General features: G+C 41.5%; 1 protein-coding gene across 6 annotated transcripts in view; it reads right to left on the reverse strand.

Moving 5' to 3' along the window:
* Window positions 1–436: 436 nt before the first annotated feature.
* The window catches only part of LOC112118337 (butyrophilin subfamily 1 member A1-like), a 98,172-nt gene continuing 80,402 nt past the window's right edge, over window positions 437–18,206 (reverse strand). For 3 of the 6 annotated variants that reach the window (XM_024216604.2, XM_024216603.2, XM_024216600.2), the window contains 5 exons: window positions 14,932–14,952; window positions 12,093–12,113; window positions 9,683–9,703; window positions 3,013–3,039; window positions 437–1,485 (listed from right to left, as the gene is read on the reverse strand). In XM_024216604.2, coding sequence (XP_024072372.1) covers window positions 959–1,485; window positions 3,013–3,039; window positions 9,683–9,703; window positions 12,093–12,113; window positions 14,932–14,952 — 617 coding nt within the window. In that variant the 3' untranslated portion in view covers window positions 437–958. Of the gene's footprint in view, window positions 1,486–3,012; window positions 3,040–9,682; window positions 9,704–12,092; window positions 12,114–14,931; window positions 14,953–16,469; window positions 16,609–18,206 lie in introns of those variants that run through there. The other 3 variants (XM_026660407.2, XM_029913646.1, XM_024216602.2) reach the window with 3 other exon arrangements.

Below are 18,206 nucleotides of genomic sequence, written 5' to 3' on the forward strand. Positions count from 1 at the left end.
TGGTGTTATAGTGTTTCCAAAACCAATGATATGAAATGGGGCTCTGTTTTCCTCAGTAAAATCCTCATATTCTGTGTCAGAAACATCATGTTCTGAAAAGGTTACACAGATTACAGATATCGATAATTGCCAAGAGGCTGAACACTAATTTTTGGAAAACATACAGATACGATGGCATCACAAACAATATACAGCATAGGTGCTGGAACTAGGGGTGCGGGGATGCAGGGGGTTCTGCCGCATCCCCTAGCTTGAAGTGGTTTCCATTATATACAGGGTTACAGTTTGGTTCAGTGGCTCTCAGCATGCCCACTATAAAAATTGTTCCAGCACCTCTGAATACACAACTAATCTTTTATTTTCCAAAGAAACATCAGTGCAAATTGTTATGGGTTTGACATAAACCAATAATGACATGTCAAATAACTAGGCTCAATCAACTTTTATTAATCAAAAATTATTAATCAAAATTAGTACAACATAATACAGAAAGGAAAAGTCAATCGATTACCAACCCATCCTGAAGACAGCAGTGCAACTGGTCAAGCTTTCTCAAGACTGGGTGCATTCCCCATCTGTATTTATACCTGACTCAAAGATTGGTTATTCAGTTTAGCAGAGAAACATTAGTATAGGACATCATTTGCTTACTCTTAGCTGCTAATACACCTAATCCAGATAAACAGGAAGTTAGCAATGAAAAAAATTACTTTCATCATTAATAGCTCTGTTTGTGAGATTCCAGTACAGTTCCATTCCTAATTTGGGGAGCCACCCCTGCAGCATTAGCAATATTTGTAACTATAATTTCACAGGGAATGTTATTCCAGATCACCTTTCTTCTAACTGCAAAGTGTTCTGTTACTTTGATTCAGTTTGGTCAACAGTGCCATGAAGCAGCACAGGGCTTTGGCTGTGTTTGGTCAACAAAACGGAACATCATGGCATTTTAAATTGATTACTCTTCTTTAATTGAACAAACTCTCATTGTTGTTTCTTTGTGGGAATTTTTAAAGAATGGATAAAGCTCTCCTGAGAATGAACAATCATTAAATGTGAACAACACAGACATGTCAGTTACATTGAAAAAGGTCACCCGCCCATCTTGGCAATTAAGGTAAACTCCAATTTTCTGGGGCTTTTTCTGCACCGTGACCTGGGTCCATGGATCTGTTTTTGCCCAATAATCTCTCCCACTCAGACCCAAAGCCCAGAATCCCTCTTTAGGGGATAAGGAAAGTTTTCCTTTTCTCTGTATTGATTCTTTGGCAACTCCCAGGTCCCAGTCACTGATCTTCTTAACGTCCACCTCCCAGTAGTGCTTTCCAGAAGAGAATCCTTCAAAACCCAACACACAGACAGTCGAATCAAACCTCTCTGGATTTGCTGGAACTTTTTGAGGTTGGGCTTCATGTTTCAAACTCTTCTTATCCCCAGCAATGGAGAGGTTGGGGTGGGCTGTTCCGGCATCAAGAGTGATGTCATCTGAAAAGAGAAATTGGGTTGTCAAAAGCACTGGTCTAATGTCAGTCTGAGCTGGGATAAGGGAAGTTTACAGGGTGGGCCCCATCCTGTACACCCTTCTGAGGTGGGAGTTTTGCCTCATTGAAGCCTGCTTGGCAATGTTTTTGTTGTATTGAAATTCTTCAGATATATGAGAGTTGTCTGAATTTCACACAAAACTGAAAGTGATTCTGAACTATTTGGTGGCATTCTCAAGGGGGATATAGCCAAATTCATCCAACATTTAGCAACACTGGAATTCACAAAACACTTATTCAGCTTCTGCCTAACCTTGCAGGCACATAAATTCCCTAAGTGCCTAAGTGTCCACCATTAAAGTGCCCAAGGTGCCTAAACTTTGGCAGCTGGGCCTTCACTCAGCCACCTGACTCCTGACATTGCCCAGCAGCTTGGCACGTAACTAGGTGCAGCCCTGCCTAGCCTGCCTTTGGGGTCTGATCCAGTAGATGTGCTCAGATGAGGTGAAACCCTTATATGTGCTTAAAGTTTAGTACTTGCTTAAATACCCTGCTGAACTGGACCTTGGGAAAAAATAAATATGAATCTTCGAACAGACAATCAGACTATAGAGAAGAAAATTACTGTGCCTGTTATCTTGGATCACTATACTTCCCCATTGCATTCACAGTTGTACTATCAGTGTTATAATGGACTATTTTAGTAATGAAAATAATGTTTTGTCGGTTAGCTGGAGGTGCGTATTGAGAATTAGGACTCATAAATTCTATTCCCCTCTGTGACACTGACCCATTCAATGAGCTTCAAACAATTTAATCATTTTCTGTAAACTATGTATACTTCCAAACTCAATGAGGGATAGATCGGACTAGAAAGAGCTTGGAGATGATCAGAAGAAAATTGCAATAAAATGCAAATTACTGTCACATTCTCATACCTGCCATAAATCACCATGATTGCACCTGTCTTTCATCATCCCTTAATGAACATCACTCAGTATCATATTCTTTTTTTCCAACATCACCATCAATCATAAGTCAACACCACTACTAATTTTTCACCACTGTCTTCATCAGTATCAATGCCATCACAATCCCACATATTTCACTCCTGGTCACCACTACACACCTTTATAACCCCTGTCAGCATTACTCATCTTAGTATGATTAATGGAGTCACCATCACCACCTTATCTGTGCTTTTACCCTGCTCCAAATCCTGAGGCCCTGATTTAGGATTTCCTCAGTCCTTACCCACATCTCTCAGTGAGGGTTAATTCTGATTTCACATCTGTGCAAATTAGGAGTGACTTCACATAGATCCATGAAGTTACACTAGTGTGAAATTAGTACAAGGTCAGAATCAGGTCCTGATATAAATGGGAGTTTTGCCTAACTAAAGACTGTATAAACGGAGTATGGGTCTCAAGTTTTGTTCTCAGCATAAGAATATTTTATTGTATGTTTCTAGTTTGGTTAATGCATTAACACAATGATTTCTTAATACTGGAAGAAATGTGTATACTGTTACCTGTCTCATTACGAGCCTTTCTCCATTCTGAAATCAGAATAAGAAATAACAGACATTGAATTAAAAGAGGCCCATTCTAAATATTTTCCTGCTTCTGGCAGTAGAATATTAAAATACACACAGAAAATGTTCCTAGAATGTACACACAGATAGACGTAGTACACCATACATACAAGTGGGCTTTACTGAACTCCAATTATTAGAAACCTGAGCAAGGGTCGTGGTCTGCCTAAAAACTGTCTTGCAGAGAAGCCAATGCCTCATCTAATCATGTAACCTGCCTTTTTTGGGGTGCTGGTATGTTTTCAACTTTTTCTTACATAAACCAAACACCCTCACACTCCCTCCACCCCTCACACACATACTGTTTCAGACCACCAGATTCTCTCTAACAACAATTTGGACACTGCTATTATTATTTAATTTGTTGGTTTGGGTGCAGCAATATGCACCAAATGAGATGGGGACTAGGGCCCAGGTCCACAAAGAGACTTCCTTTCCCTTAATCTACCTAGTGAGGCTACATGAGCAGGGCCTTGACTACTGGATCCTCAGGACACACTGGGATCAGGTTTAAGGCTGCAACCCAATCACCAATTACCCTCCCTTTTCAGGGATCTCTCAGCAGCTTGGGAGACCCCGTGATGGAGCCTGAACAATGGAGGCTATAATGAAGTAGCTTTCAAATTGCCTCTCCCTCTCATCATAGTACCTCCCCTCCAGTTGCTCCTCTTACCCATGTTGGATTTGTCTATGAGCTGGAGTGCTCCCACCTTGCTACTAGATAGATTCCCAATAAGTAACATTCTCCTAACTGGGGTAGGAGCTTTATCTACAACTAAGCTGTTAAAAAGGGCACATACAAAATGCCAACTAAAATAGAACAGATTTTTCTCTCTCAGGAACAGCCTGAAAATCAGAGAAAACTTGTTAACTGGTTTCAAAAATATATTAAGCAGCTCAAAGGTTTTAAAATACACAATAGCAATTGTCACACCATTGCCTATGCCTGGGTGGGAAACATACTGAACTATTCACTCTATATTTTAAAGAAGCCTTTATTGGAGTTGCAGGAACAAACCATCCCAATGTGCAGAAAGAATAGCAAATAAGACAGGTGACCACTTGGCTTAAAAAAGAAATCTTTGGTGAACTTAAACACAAAAAGGAAGCTTACAAGAAGTGGAAACTTGGGCAGATGACTGGGGAGGAGTATAAAAATATTGCTCGAGCATGCAGGGGTGTAATCAGGAGCGCCAAAGCACAACTGGAGTTGCAGCTAGCAAGGGATGGGAAGGGTAACAAGAAGAGTTTCTACAGGTATGTTAGCAACAAGAAGAAGGTCGGGGAAAGTGTAGGACCCTTACTGAATGTGGGAGGCAACCTAGTGACAAGTGATGTGGAAAAAGCTAAAGTACTCAATGCTTTTGTTTGCCTTGGTTTTCACAGACAAGATCAGCTCCCAGACTGCTGCACTGGGCAACACAGTATGGGGAGCAGGTGAGCAGCCCTCAGTGGTGAAAGAACAGGTTAAGGACTATTTAGAAAAGCAGGACAAGCACAAGTCCATGGGGCCGGACGCAATGCATCTGAGGGTGCTGAGGGAGTTGGCTGATGTGATTGCAGAGCCATTGGCCATTATCTCTGAAAACTCGTGGTGATGGGGGAGGTCCAGGATGACTGGAAAAACACAAATATAGTGCACATTTTTAAATAAGTGAAGAAGGAGAATCTGGGGAACTACAGACCGGTCAGCCTCGCCTCAGTCCCTGGAAAAATCATAGAGCAGGTCCTCAAGGAATCCATTTTGAAGCACTTGGAGGAGAGGAAGGTGATCAGGAACAGTCAACAACGATTCACCAAGGGCAAGTCATGCCTGACCAACCTGATTGCCTTCTATGATGAGATAACTGGCTCTGTGGATATGGGGAAAGCATTGGACGTGATATATCTTGACTTTAGCAAAGCTTTTGATACGGTCTCCCACAGTATTCTTGCCAGCAAGTTAAAAAAAGTATGGATTGGATGAATGGACTATAAGGTGGATAGAAAGCTGGTTAGATTGTTGGGCTCAATGGATAGTGATCAATGGCTCAATGTCTAGTTGCAGCTGGTATCAAGTGGAGTACCCCCGGGGTCGGTCCTGGGGCCAGTTTTGTTCAATATCTTCATTAATGATCTGGATGATGGGATGGATTTCACCCTCAGGAAGTTCACAGATGAGACCAAGCTGGGGGTAGAGGTAGATATGCTGGAGGGTAGGGATAGGGTCCAGAGTGACCTAGACAAATTGGAGGATGGGGCCAAAAGAAATCTGATGAGGTTCAACAAGGACAAGTGCAGAGTCCTGCACATGGGATGGAAGAATACCATGCACTGCTACAGGCTGGGGACCGACTGGCTAAGCAGCAGTTCTGCAGAAAAGGATCTGGGGATTACAATGGACAAGAAGCTGGATATGAGTCAACCGTGTGCCCTTGTTGCCAAGAAGGCTAATGGCATTTTGGGCTGTATTAGTAATATTGCCAGCAGATCAAGGGAAGTGATTATTCCCCTCTAGTCGGCACTGGTGAGGCCACATCTGGAGTATTGCCTCCAGTTTTTGGGCCCCCACTACAGAAAGGATGTGGACAAATTTGAGAGAGTCCAGCAGAGGGCAATGAAAATGATTAGGGTGCTGGGACACATGACTTATGAGGAGAGGCTGAGGGAACTGGGATTATTTAGTCTGCAGAAGAAAAGAGTGTGGGGGGGAGGGTTGATAGCAACCATCAACTACCTGAAGGAGAGTTCCAAAGAAGATGTAGCTAGGCTGTTCTCTGGAGTGGCAGATCACAGAACAAGGAGCAATGGTCTCAAGTTGCAGCAGTGGGGGAGGTCTAGGTTGGATATTAGGAAACACTCTTTCACTAGGATGGTAGTGAAGCACTGGAATGGGTTACCTAGGGAGGTGGTGGAATCTCCATCCTTAGAGGATTTTAAGGCCCAGCTTGACAAAGCCCTGGCTGGGATGATTTAGTTGGAGTTGGTCCTGCTATGAGTAGGTGGTTGGACTAGATGACCTCCTGAGGTCTCTTCCAATCCTAATCTCCTATGAGTCTATGTACACACACAAACCAACACACTTTAAGCAGTAACAGTTTCTTCTGTGTGGTGATGAAACTTGGCTCCTTGGTTTGATAGCCCCAGAAGGAGTGTGTGATGGGGTTAATGCCCCACCCACTGGGTTATGGTGTTACACAAATTACCACAGCAATGTCTCTCCATACTCCCCTGTAGCCAAGGGTCAACTGAAAAGAAGAGAAATGAGGGGGGGGAACCCCATCTTAGTCTGCTCTCCAGACTCCCCAGCCTGCTGCGAGGTGGACCTGCCTTTGTTTGGTCCATGCATGGCTCACGTAGGGCCTTGCCTTGGGACCAGATCTGACAATCATCTGCAGATTTGATTGCAGTCACCCCGCAGGACTCGCACCTCTTCCTGGCTCAGGGGCTTCCGGGAATCCCCCATGGTGGGCCAGTCATGGTGAGTCTCAAGGCAGTACTGGGGATTTCTGGGAGCCCACAGTTCGGGCCCTCCAAGTTACCCCACACAGTTCCCCTCGCTGAGTCTCTGTGCCTGTCTCTGCTCCCTCACAGTGAGCCCTGATTCCCCAGCCCCTCCTTGCAGCCCTTTTCTCTGGTGTTGGTTTCTCTCCCCTCCATGGGACTCAGCCTGGCTAGGTTTGTCCCCATGTCATGGTGGGGCCCCACCCCTTCACAGCCCGTGGTCCCTCCCTCCTGACTGACCCCAACCCCATTCACCAGGCCCAACCAATCACCACCCCTCGCCCCAGCCGCTCATCGCCCCTGGCCCTGCCCCCTCATCACTCCTCCTGCTACCTTGCTCACTGCCCCTCACCCTGCTCACCAGCCTCACTCCCTCAGCAACCCTGACCTCATCTCTTCACCACCCCTTAGCCAGCCCCCTTACCCCATCCTCCCCACCATGTTTTACCCCATCCCTCCCAGACCCCTCACTGCCACTCGCCCTGCCCACGCTTTCCCTTGCCCCACCATCTTCATTGACCCTGGCCTTGCTCCCCTCATCACCCCTCTCCCCGACTCCATCACCACCCCTTGACCCATGCCTGCAGTCCTGTCTCCAGTGCTGGGTTCACTGACTTACAGAGGGCCCTGAAAGTCTGAGTCTGTCACTGTGTTATGAAGGTTTTCTTCTCTCACTGCTGACCCCCGCCAGCTCACTTGGCCACTCCCCACTCTTTCATGTGGCTCTTTTCTCCCTCGCCTTCCCCCCAGCTCCTTTCCCCTGCTGCTACTGTCACTGCACGGAGGCGGGGACCTGACCTGGGGTCTCTGATTGGCCTGTCTACCTGGTCAATCAGACTGACTTGGGCTATGGGATACTTCAGAGTGGCCCTGTTTCAGAGCTCTCTGATTGGCCAGAGGTCCTCTCAATCCCAAGGTCCTGACTCCTCCTTGACCCCCTCCTCTCTCCTGCCATGGGGAGAGGTCAGCCAAACAAACCCACCAAGTTTTAGTGATGGGCCAACTATCCCCTTACAGCAACATATCACTTTTAGGCACCTAGCCATGCAATGGAATTTACAAGGCGTCAGTTAGGTGCCAGCCTCCCTATTCACTGCATGGTGTAGCTTGTAATTAATAAATTAGTCTATTATATGATAGTAATGGGTTAACCAATATTGCAAAGTTTAAAGCTGAAATCAAGAAACTTACAGGCTTAGGCCTGTAAAATATTTAGTTTATCCAAATTAGGCCTAAGGATTTAGGATAAGTCATATTATAAAAATATGAGCACAAGTAAGTTAATAATAAATCTGTTGAGCTTGTGTCTATGTTTGCATGCTGATTTTTTGAAAAAATAACTGCTGAGTTTGGATAATAATGTCTGAGGAAACCACAAACTAACTGCTGGTATCTAGGGTGTAACGTTAGAGACATCCTTAAAGTATCCACATGTTACTACAGTGATCAAGTGACATAAATGTTAACAAGTTAAAAGAAAAAATATCCAAGTGCCCTATCAGGTGAAGAGTCCCCCGAGAATATCAGAGTGACACTCCCAAAGATGGACATATGAGGTTCAACCCTATATGCATAACTTATTATGAATAGGACCTGGCAGATGGCTGGAGGTCATCATTTCCTGGAGGTCTTCATTTCCTGACCCTCAACAGCAGCCGAACACCACTGCACTTCTTCAGGATTCCATATGAATATGAAAGAATTGGAAATACTGGTGCTGGAGACTTTGTTTTTTCTAGCCATTTCCATTTATGCAACAGTTATATTAGTTGTGGTTTTCTATATGAAAAGACTTTAATAAAGGTAGATCTGATTAAATGTGATCATTGTTTCTCGCATTCTCCTCAAGTCTCCCACAATGATGCTAGCTCATATGGTGAAGAGATAGGTGCTTAACAATGGGCTCCACAAAAGCCAGTGCACTAAGCAGGGTGCCATTTAATTTAATGAATGGGATATGCTAAGCCCTGCCCCCTCAGGGAGTTCGGCACCTCAGTCTGCGCTGGAGGGAGGTGCCTAAGCCGTATCTCACAAGAAAAGCAGCAGTGTGTGCCTATCTGCACACAAAATGGCTGGGGAGGAGGACAACCTCCCTTTTAACCTTTAGCCCAGTGGTTACAGCACTCACCCAGAATGGGGGAGACCTAGCTCTCATCCTCTGCCTGAGGTACAGTAGGGATTAGAACTTGACTTTTCCACCTCCCAATCCTAATCACTGGGCTGAAAGTTATAAGGGAGGTCCAGAGCAGTGGCTAAAGAACACTCAGTGATACTTTGGGAGGGGGTGGGAAGAGGAGTAATGAAGGATTCTGTTTCTATCCTAGACTTCAATTCTGAGCTGGCTCCTCAGTGGAATATTCCCACTGTGCAGAATACATCATCTTAAAGGATTCTCTAAACTGTCATCATTACCAGCAAATCCCATGGCAAATACAGAAGGCACATAGTATTGATGCCAAGCCATGCCCCCTTTCTCCTGGCCAAACACCTTGCACTAGGCCAGAAGGAGCTGATATAGGAGCATGTATAGTGCTTGTAACCATACAAAGATTCCCTAGTGCAAGGGGAAATCACTAGAGCTCAGTTCCATTGATCTTTGTGGACATTTGTGTAGTTAGAGCAGCATGAAGAAGCTACAATGTGGATCAGAATCTGACATTTTTTTTATTCAAAGAGCTACTATTCCACAGTAGCGTGCAACATTTAAAATAAGTATAATTTTATCAACTCAAAATGATTTCCACAATGACTAACACACACCATATCCTACCATGAAAAAAATAATCCCATAGAAAATTTCTGCTAGCCTCCTACATACAATCAATGATAAAATTAACAGAACAAGAGGCATAGCATTATGGAATGTCCATAATTTCCAGTGATTCTGGAAAATCCATCCTTCAATTTTAGACCACAGAGGAAATAAATACAAATATTCTAGTGCAATAAATCAAATTTGTGTGAGAGAAACTCATCATAGTTCTGTTATGGGTTTAAAAGAAACCTGCAGAGTAATTCACCCTCCTTGAATTGAGCAAAGGCAATGAAATGAAAAAATATCTGTTTTCATTTAAGAACATTCTTCTGAAGGATAGTAGCAGTTGAGAAATCAAAGAGAACTTACCAAGTTCATTCTGGAGTTGGTCTGCAAAAGAACAGTACGATTTCCATTAGAAATTGGTGAAGAACCAATCATCAGCTGCCAGTTTTCTCTTTCCTATACACCACACCTGATCCATCACCCAGATCTAGTAACAATTCAGAATCTTGCATTCCATAACTAACCAAACAAAAAGGCCTTGTTCTTGCACATAACTTCAGACTCACCCCAATGACTCCTCTTTACCAATTCCCATCTCACAGCCACCCATTACGATATACCTTGTTGACTACAGCTTAAACCCTCAGTGTCTTGAAGATACTACTGCGGTACCAACAAATACAAGTAAATGGTGCTAAGTCTGATTTCTATTAAACTCAAAAATCAAAATAAACCTATCGTTTTCTTTCTCAAACTTCTCTGAAATAACATAAAAATAAAATTATTTCAAAATAATACAAGTCTTTCGATATCCTATTTGTGCTGTAGCATCCAAATATAAAGTAATGGACATTTTCCCTCCACTCCTGTACTTCCTATGGGACATTCAGACAGATTCTATCTACATTTTTATATGGCATTCATTGTTATATGATCTTATAGGCTGAGAAATGAGATGACTAAAACAGAGACTGGGAAAGAGAACCTGGCATATAGATAGCAAGATTAAAGGGGAATGATGAAAGAAACTTTGGAATGTGAGAAAAAGTAAACACAAATTGTAGAAAAAATAACAGAATTATTTAAACTAAGTAAAATGGAAAGACCTGTTCAGAGTCAAAGATGAACTCTCTTTTGCTGTTGCACATCTCAAAGTAAATTTTCAGTAGTGAACACGGATTGTTAGTGTGTAATTTATTAGTGTGTCCAGACAACCTGCATCTCCGGTTGACTTAATTTGGAGTTCTGGGAGTTGACTCTTCTGAAAATCAGGGGAAAGTTCTCTGAAGTGGGATATACCCAACAAATGGTAAGTATAACCAAAAATGTGATCCCTAGGCAGTAAAAGACATTTCTGAGCTAAGAGAAGAGGGAGGGATAACACAAATTCCAAGAAATAAACTATATATATTTTTCAATAGTAGAGGTTTTCTCTTAATTTTTGCTTTCTATTTATTTATACTTTTGTTTATGTCATTTTATTTTATTTGGGTGAAACCAATAGGCAATCCCATACCTACCATTTTTCCCCCTCGGTGTTTCTGACAAACAAATCAATGTTTCAGCATTCACAAATAGGCTACATTCAGATAAGCTCAAACAGCTCCTATGTAAATTAGCGGATCTGCTCATAGGGTTACTTGGAACAGAATCGTTCTTTTCTTCAAAAATGGACAAAGGATGTAATTGCTCTTCTCAGCTCTAGATCCTCCTACATACACAGAAAAGCCACCTCTAACCAGGGCCACTGTTTACAGCACTCGCCCAGGATCTGGGCAACCCACTTTTCACCCTATGTATTTGGTGGATCAGAGATTTGAACCTAGGTTTCCCACCTCTCATCTTAGTGCCCTAATCACTGGGCTCAAGGTTGTAATGGCAGTCCGGAGCTGCGGCTAAAGAACACTCAGTGAAACTTTGTGGGTGGGGAGGAGGAATAATGAAAGGTTCTGTTTGCATCCTATCCTCCAATTCTCAGCTTTCTCTGCAGTCAGATATTCCCATTGTGAACAGTACAACAGCTTGAAGGATCTTCTAAACTGTTTTGGTTACCAACAGATTCCTGCAGTAGTGCAGAAGACAGACTGTATGAATGCGGAGTCATGCCCTCCTGTTTCTGTACAAACACTTTGCACTGGGCCAGAAGGAGGTGATATAGGAGCGTGTATAGTGCCTGTACACCACACAAAAATTCACTAGTGCTAGGGGAAACCCCTAGAGCTCAGATCCATTGATTTTGGGGGACATTCATGTAGTTAGAGCAGCATGAAGAAGTTGCAATGTGGCTCAGAATCTGACAGAAAGCATTTTTTTATTCAAAGAGCTACTATTCCACAATAGAGTGCTACTCTTAACATAGATATAATTTTACCAACTCAATGTGATTTTCCCAATTAATAACACACACCATACCATGAAAAAAAATTACACAATGAAAATATTAACCCCACAGAAAATTTCTGCTAGCCTCCTACATACTCTTAAAGATAAAATCAACAGAGGCGGAGGCATGACATTATTGTCATATATGTGTTGCACAGTTATTCTGAAAATCACTCTTTTAATTTTAGACCAGAGAGAAAATAAATAAGAATATTCTAGTGTCATGAATCTTTTTTTTTTTTTATGAGAGAAAGTCATCACAGTTCTGTTATGGGGTTAAAAAGTAATCTGCTTGGATTGAGCAAAGGCAATGATATGAAAAATTATCTGCTTTGATGTACTAATGTTATTCTGAAGGATAGTAGCAGGTGAGAAATCAAAGAGAACTTACGAAGTTTGGTCTGGAGTTGGTCTGTAAAAGAACAGTGTGATTTCCGTTAGAAATTGGTGAACAGCAGATCATCAGCTACCAGTTTTCTCTTTCCTACACCCACACCTGATCCATCACCCAGATCTAGTAACAATTCAGAATCTTGCATTCCATAACTAACCAAAACAAAGGCCCTGTTCTTGCACATAACTGGAGACTTACCCCACACACTAATGACTCCTCTTTATTAATTCTCATCTCCCGGCCATCCATTACCACTCACCTTCTCAACTACAGCTTGAACCCTCAGTGTCTTGAAGGAACTATTGTGGTACCAACAAATACTAGTAATTTGTGCTCAGTCTGATATCTATTAAACTCAAAAATCAAAATAAACCTACCGTTTTCTTTATCAAACACCTCTGAAATAACAAAAATAAAATTCATATCAAAATAATACAAGTCTCTTGATATGCTATTTGTGCTGTAGCATCCAAATGTAAAGTAATGGACAGATTCCCTGCACTCCTGTACTTCCTATGTGACATTCAGGGTGTCTCCATAGCAGCTGGGAGATGTGATTTCCAGTTTGGGTGGATGTACTCACAACAACTCTACTTCTGTTTCTGCATAAGAATAGCAGTGAGGCCACATCAGACAGTGGCAATCTCTTGGGCTATCTGCCCAAGTATGTACCGAGCAGGATGGGAGGCACTGTATTTGGGTAGTTGGCCTGAACTTCTGCCTCTGCCACTATGTCCACAATGCTATTTTTAGCTCACTACCTTGAGCAAGAAAATTGACAAGATACATGAATCCCTGTCTTCGGCTGTGTGGGGGTTTTCTTTTTCAAATTTAAAGAAAGATCCAGCCATCCAAATCAAGGACAATTTTGTTTAGGTCAGTGAGATGAATACATTGATGGTTCTTAATTTCACACAGCCTGCTTTTTGTGTGAGTGAAACTGTTCACAAACCAATCCTCATTTTCCCATTATCTTCTGGAGATATAAAACATTAGAGTCAAATCAGCCATGTTACAGATTTCAGCTGATAGTGATTACCACCACTGTTCTTTAGAGTGTGAATATGATCAGTCAGCGTTAAAAATGAGGGGTGAGAAGCTGAAAACCCAAATTTAACTTGATGTAACTTGCTCTCCAGCACTATGAAATCCAACATTAACTCAACTGTTTGACGGATGACACAGAACAAAGTACACCAATGATGTGATCTGAGATGGGAGGGAGTTAGAGCTATGTATATAATATCTTAAAAATGAAAAGAACAGATTCTACCTACATTTTATATGGCATTCATTGTTATATGATCTCATAGGCTGAGAAATGAGATGACTAAAACAGAGACTGGGAAAGAGAACATGACACATCAATAGCAAGATTAAAGGGGAATGATGAAATAAACTTTGGCATGTGAGAAAAAGTAAAAAAAAAAAGTAGAAAAAATAATAGAATTATTTAAACTAAGTAAAATGGAAAGACCTGTTCAGAGTATAAGATGAGCTCCCTTTTGCTGTTGCACATCTCAAAGTAAATTTTCAATTGTGGACACGGATTGTTAGTGTGTAATTTGAGACCTCCTGTGTCCAGACAACCTGTATCTCCTGTTGAATTAATTTGGAGTCTTCTGAAAATCAGGGGAATATCTAAAAATCTGAAAATCTTCTGAAATTCAGGGGAAAGCTCTCTGAAGTGGGAGATGCCCAACAAATGGTAAGTATTAAAAAAAATGTGATCCCTAGACAGTAAAAGACATTTCTGAGCTAAGAGAGGAGGGATGGATAATACAAATTCCAAGAAATAGATTACATTTTTTTTTCAGTTGTAGAGGTTCTCTTTTTCTCCCTCATTCTTTCTATTTATTTATACTTTTGTTTATTTCATTTCATTTTATTTCGATGAAACCAATGGGCAATCCCATACTTACCATATTTTTCCCTCAGTGTTTCTGAAAAACAAATCAATGTTTCAGCATTCACAAATAGGCTACACTCAGCCTCAGATAAGCACAAATAGCTCCTACGGAAATTAGCAGAGATGCTCACAGGGTTACTTGGAACAGAATTGTTCTTTTCTTCAAAAATGGACAAAGACTGTAACTGCTCTTTTCAGCTCAAGATCCTCCTACATACACAGAAAAGCCATGTCTAAACAGGGCCACTGGTTACAGCACTCACCCAGGATGTGGGCAACCCAGTTCTTACCCTTTATCTGTAGTGGATCGGAGATTTGAACCTGGGTTTCCCCATCTCTCACTGAGTGCTCTAATCACTGGGCTCAAGGTTGTAATGGCAGTCCGGAGCTGCGGCTAAAGAACACTCAGTGAAACTTTGTGGGTGGGGAGGAGGAATAATGAAAGGTTCTGTTTGCATCCTATCCTCCAATTCTCAGCTTTCTCTGCAGTGGGATGTTCCCATTGTGACCAATACAACAGCTTGAAGGATCTTCTAAACTGTTTTGGTTACCAACAGATCCTTGGCGTAGTGCAGAATGTAGAGCCGTGCCCCCTCTTTTCTGGTCAAACACCTTGCACTGGGCCAGAAGGAGGTGATATAGGAGCACGTATAGTGCCTATACATCATACAAAGATTCCCCTATGTCTATATTGTACAGTTATTCTGAAAATCACTCTTTCAATTTTAGACTAGAGAGAAAATAAATAAGAATATTCTAGCGTGATGAATCAATTTGTTATGAGAGAAAGTTATCACGGTTCTGTTATGGGGGTAAATAGAAATCTGCTTGGATTGAGCAAAGGCAATGATATGAAGAATTATCTGCTTTGATTTATTAACATTATTCTGAAGGATAGTAGCAGGTGAGAAAGCAAAGAGAACTTACGAAGTTCGGTCTGGAGTTGCTCTGCAAAAGAAAAGTGTGATTTCAATTACAAATTCAGTGAACAGGTGTTACCTTACTTCATTAAGAGAGCTGTCCCTGCAGACTTCCCCAATCATCAACTGCCAGTTTTCTCTTTCATCTCCTTTCCTACACACCACACTTGAATCATTACCCAGATCTACTAACTACTCAGATTCTTGCATTTCAGAACTAAGCAAAGCAGAAGCCCTGTGATCTCACAAAACTGGAGAACCAGCCCACACCCCACTGACTCCCCAACCACCCATTACCGTAGAATGCTTATTGACAAAAGCTTAATCCTTGAGTTTGTTTAAGGTATTATAGTGATACCCACAATCTACCAGTAATTTGTGCTCAGTCTGATTAACACTAAACTCACAATGAAAAGTAAACCTAATGTTCTGTTTCTTAAGATTGTCAGAAAAACATACAACTAATTTTTTTCTTTCAAAATAATGCAAGTCTTTCAATGTGCAAAATGTGCTGTAGATCCCAAACGAAAGTAATGCATAGATTTCCTATATTCATGTACTTCCTTTGTGACATTCAGGGTACTTCAACATAGAATCATAGAACCCTAGGGTTAGACGAGACCGCAAGGATCATCTAGTCTAACCCCAGCCATGATGCAGGATTGGTTGTGTTTACAGCATCCAAGACAGATGGCTATCCAGCTTCCTTTTGAAAACCTCCAGTGAAGGAGCTTCCTTGACTTCCCTGGGCATTTTATCCCATTGTCCTACTGTTCTTACAATGTTACAGTGTTGATGGGGCTTCTTAGGAAGCAGAGGCAGATTATTGAAGGCATTTAGGCACCTCAAAGTGCAGATACACACCCAGCTGGATGTTTTCCAACTGAAATCCAGAAGAAATGATTGACATCACTTCTCCCATCTTGGCTCCATTTGGACAGTCTAGAATGAATGTATAAACAAGTCTGGCACATAGCACTGCTGCAGGCTGGGGCCGATATCCCACAGGCAAGGAGGAGGATTTTCAAAAACACCCAAGTGAGTGAGAAATGGAGACTTCTAGGGGGACTTTTGCTCTTACGTCACTCAGGTTGTCAAAAAATCCCACCAATATCGAATAAGATGGTTTAAGGCACAGCTCCTTGTGCCCTCTCTCCTCATTATGACTCACATGAATGTAATCACAATATATGCATAAATATCTGAGACGGATGTACCTGTATTTTATGTTTCAAGGTAATTTTCCATATAAGGCGACTATGGCTTGTTTTACCTATGATTAGTTTTAAAATTAGAATGAAGATAATGGCCAGAATCAGAGTCTCCAAGATTTCTGGTATTCAGCATTACGGCTCAAATCAATCAGGAAACTGATCTTGGTGCATTCCTAAAATACACTGAAATTGTCAACAGCTGGTCTGCTTGGGGAATGAATTAAACTCAAATCTCAAAGAGATGGAGGTGAGGAGAGGGGGAGAACCAGAAACTTATTCAGAGCATTATTATGGTAAGGAATAATATTCAGGTGAAAAAAGGAGCACATACCAATTGTTTTCTGCAGTTGCTCTGGAAGAGAAGAACGACATTTCAATGACTGTGTTAACATTTATCACCTTGCAGTGAAGAAGGAGCTTGTTCTGGAGCCCAAACGCAAAATCTTTGGCCAGGCCCTCCCTATTGTATCATCACTGGCAGATGCATTTTTCAGAACTTTCTCCTTTTTCATTGTGACAATTTGGGTATTAAAAATGACTCCCTTTTTGCCTCCTGGTCATTACCGGTAAGAAAATAACAGCAATCTAAGATTGTGCACATTTGATTCATATTTCAAAGACAGGGAATCAGTATCGGTGTGGTGTAAGCAGGTTTTTAAGCAGTTAACAAGATATAAATAGATCAGTGCCTAAAGAAATTCAGTATGGGCTAACATCCTGCTACACTTTATGAAAACCAAAGGCATTCTGAAAAATGTTTTTCAGGCATAGCACCAGTCAAAGTCCCTTGTGCTCTCAACAATTGCAGGATATGCCATATTTTCTACTGGCCTGAATCTGTGGCCTCTGCCTACCACTGCTCATAACTGCCCCCATCCTTATCTCTTGTCTAGTCCCCTTCTGCTTCAGTCCAGCCCACCAACCTGGCTTCTCTTCACTTTCCTCTCTGTTTGCTCAGCAATTACTAGATCTTCCCATGATATAGTTCTGCTGTACCCCCATTTCAATTTGGGGCAGGGGAGGGAGGGAGGCATGGCTCACAGGCCTTTCTGCATAAGGTTTTCAAAAGGTTTTTATTTCAAAACAAGTGAACTTTCCTTTTAAACCTCTGTGCTGGGTGAGTGTAAATACTCAGAATTTAAGGATTTGGCCTCCAAAAGAACAATGGGGTGGAGGGATAACTCAGTGGTTTGACAATTGGCCTGCTAAACCCAGTGGTGTGAGGTCAATCCTTGAGAGGGCCACTTAGGCATCTGGGGCAAAATCAGTGCTTGGTCCTGCTAGTGAAGGCAGGGGGCTGGACTCAAGGATCTTTTGGGGTCCCTTCCAGTTCTATGAGATAAAGTAAATATATGGAGATATACCTATTTAATATATTTTATATATATTCATTTTTTTATTTTAATATTTTTCATTGGGAAATCCAATAAGAGGTTTATGCACTGAACATATTACTAAAATATTCCATACCTAATAAGAAAAAAGCCCTCCAAAACCAAAACCTTAGTTCTGAATCTCCTCTCAGTTATATACATTTAAATACAGATTAAGTCTATTGACTTCCACAGAGATATATCCAAAATATATATTTTTTTCTGAAATTAACCCTGAAAATTTGAGCCCTTTTTTTTTTTTTCCAACTCAGCCATTTTATTGATAGTTGGAAGCAAAGTTACAGAATTTGCCCTGAGTTGCAGTTGTGTGTTTCTAGAAAAAAAAGTTTTGCAGTTAGTGGAATAATTCTGTATTTGAACTTGCATAACTGAGCTCAGAAACTGGTCCAAGCTTTTGGATTGTGAGTTATATATTTCTTATTATACATATGTATGAGATTGTCAATTGGAGTTTTCCTTGATTTAATGCAGCAGAGACAGCCTCTTTCTGCAGAAATAAATATTGCTCCCATTCAATTAAAGCAAACAGGATGTTAGGAATCATTAAAAAGGGGATAGAAAATAAGACTGAGAATATATTATTGCCCTTATATAAATCGATGGTACGCCCTCATCTCGAATACTGCGTACAGATGTGGTCTCCTCATCTCAAAAAAGATATACTGGCACTAGAA

This window comes from Terrapene carolina, unplaced genomic scaffold (genome assembly GCF_002925995.2).
Source record: "Terrapene carolina triunguis isolate 2854851 unplaced genomic scaffold, T_m_triunguis-2.0 Scaffold764, whole genome shotgun sequence".
NCBI classification, from domain to species: Eukaryota; Metazoa; Chordata; order Testudines; family Emydidae; genus Terrapene; species Terrapene triunguis.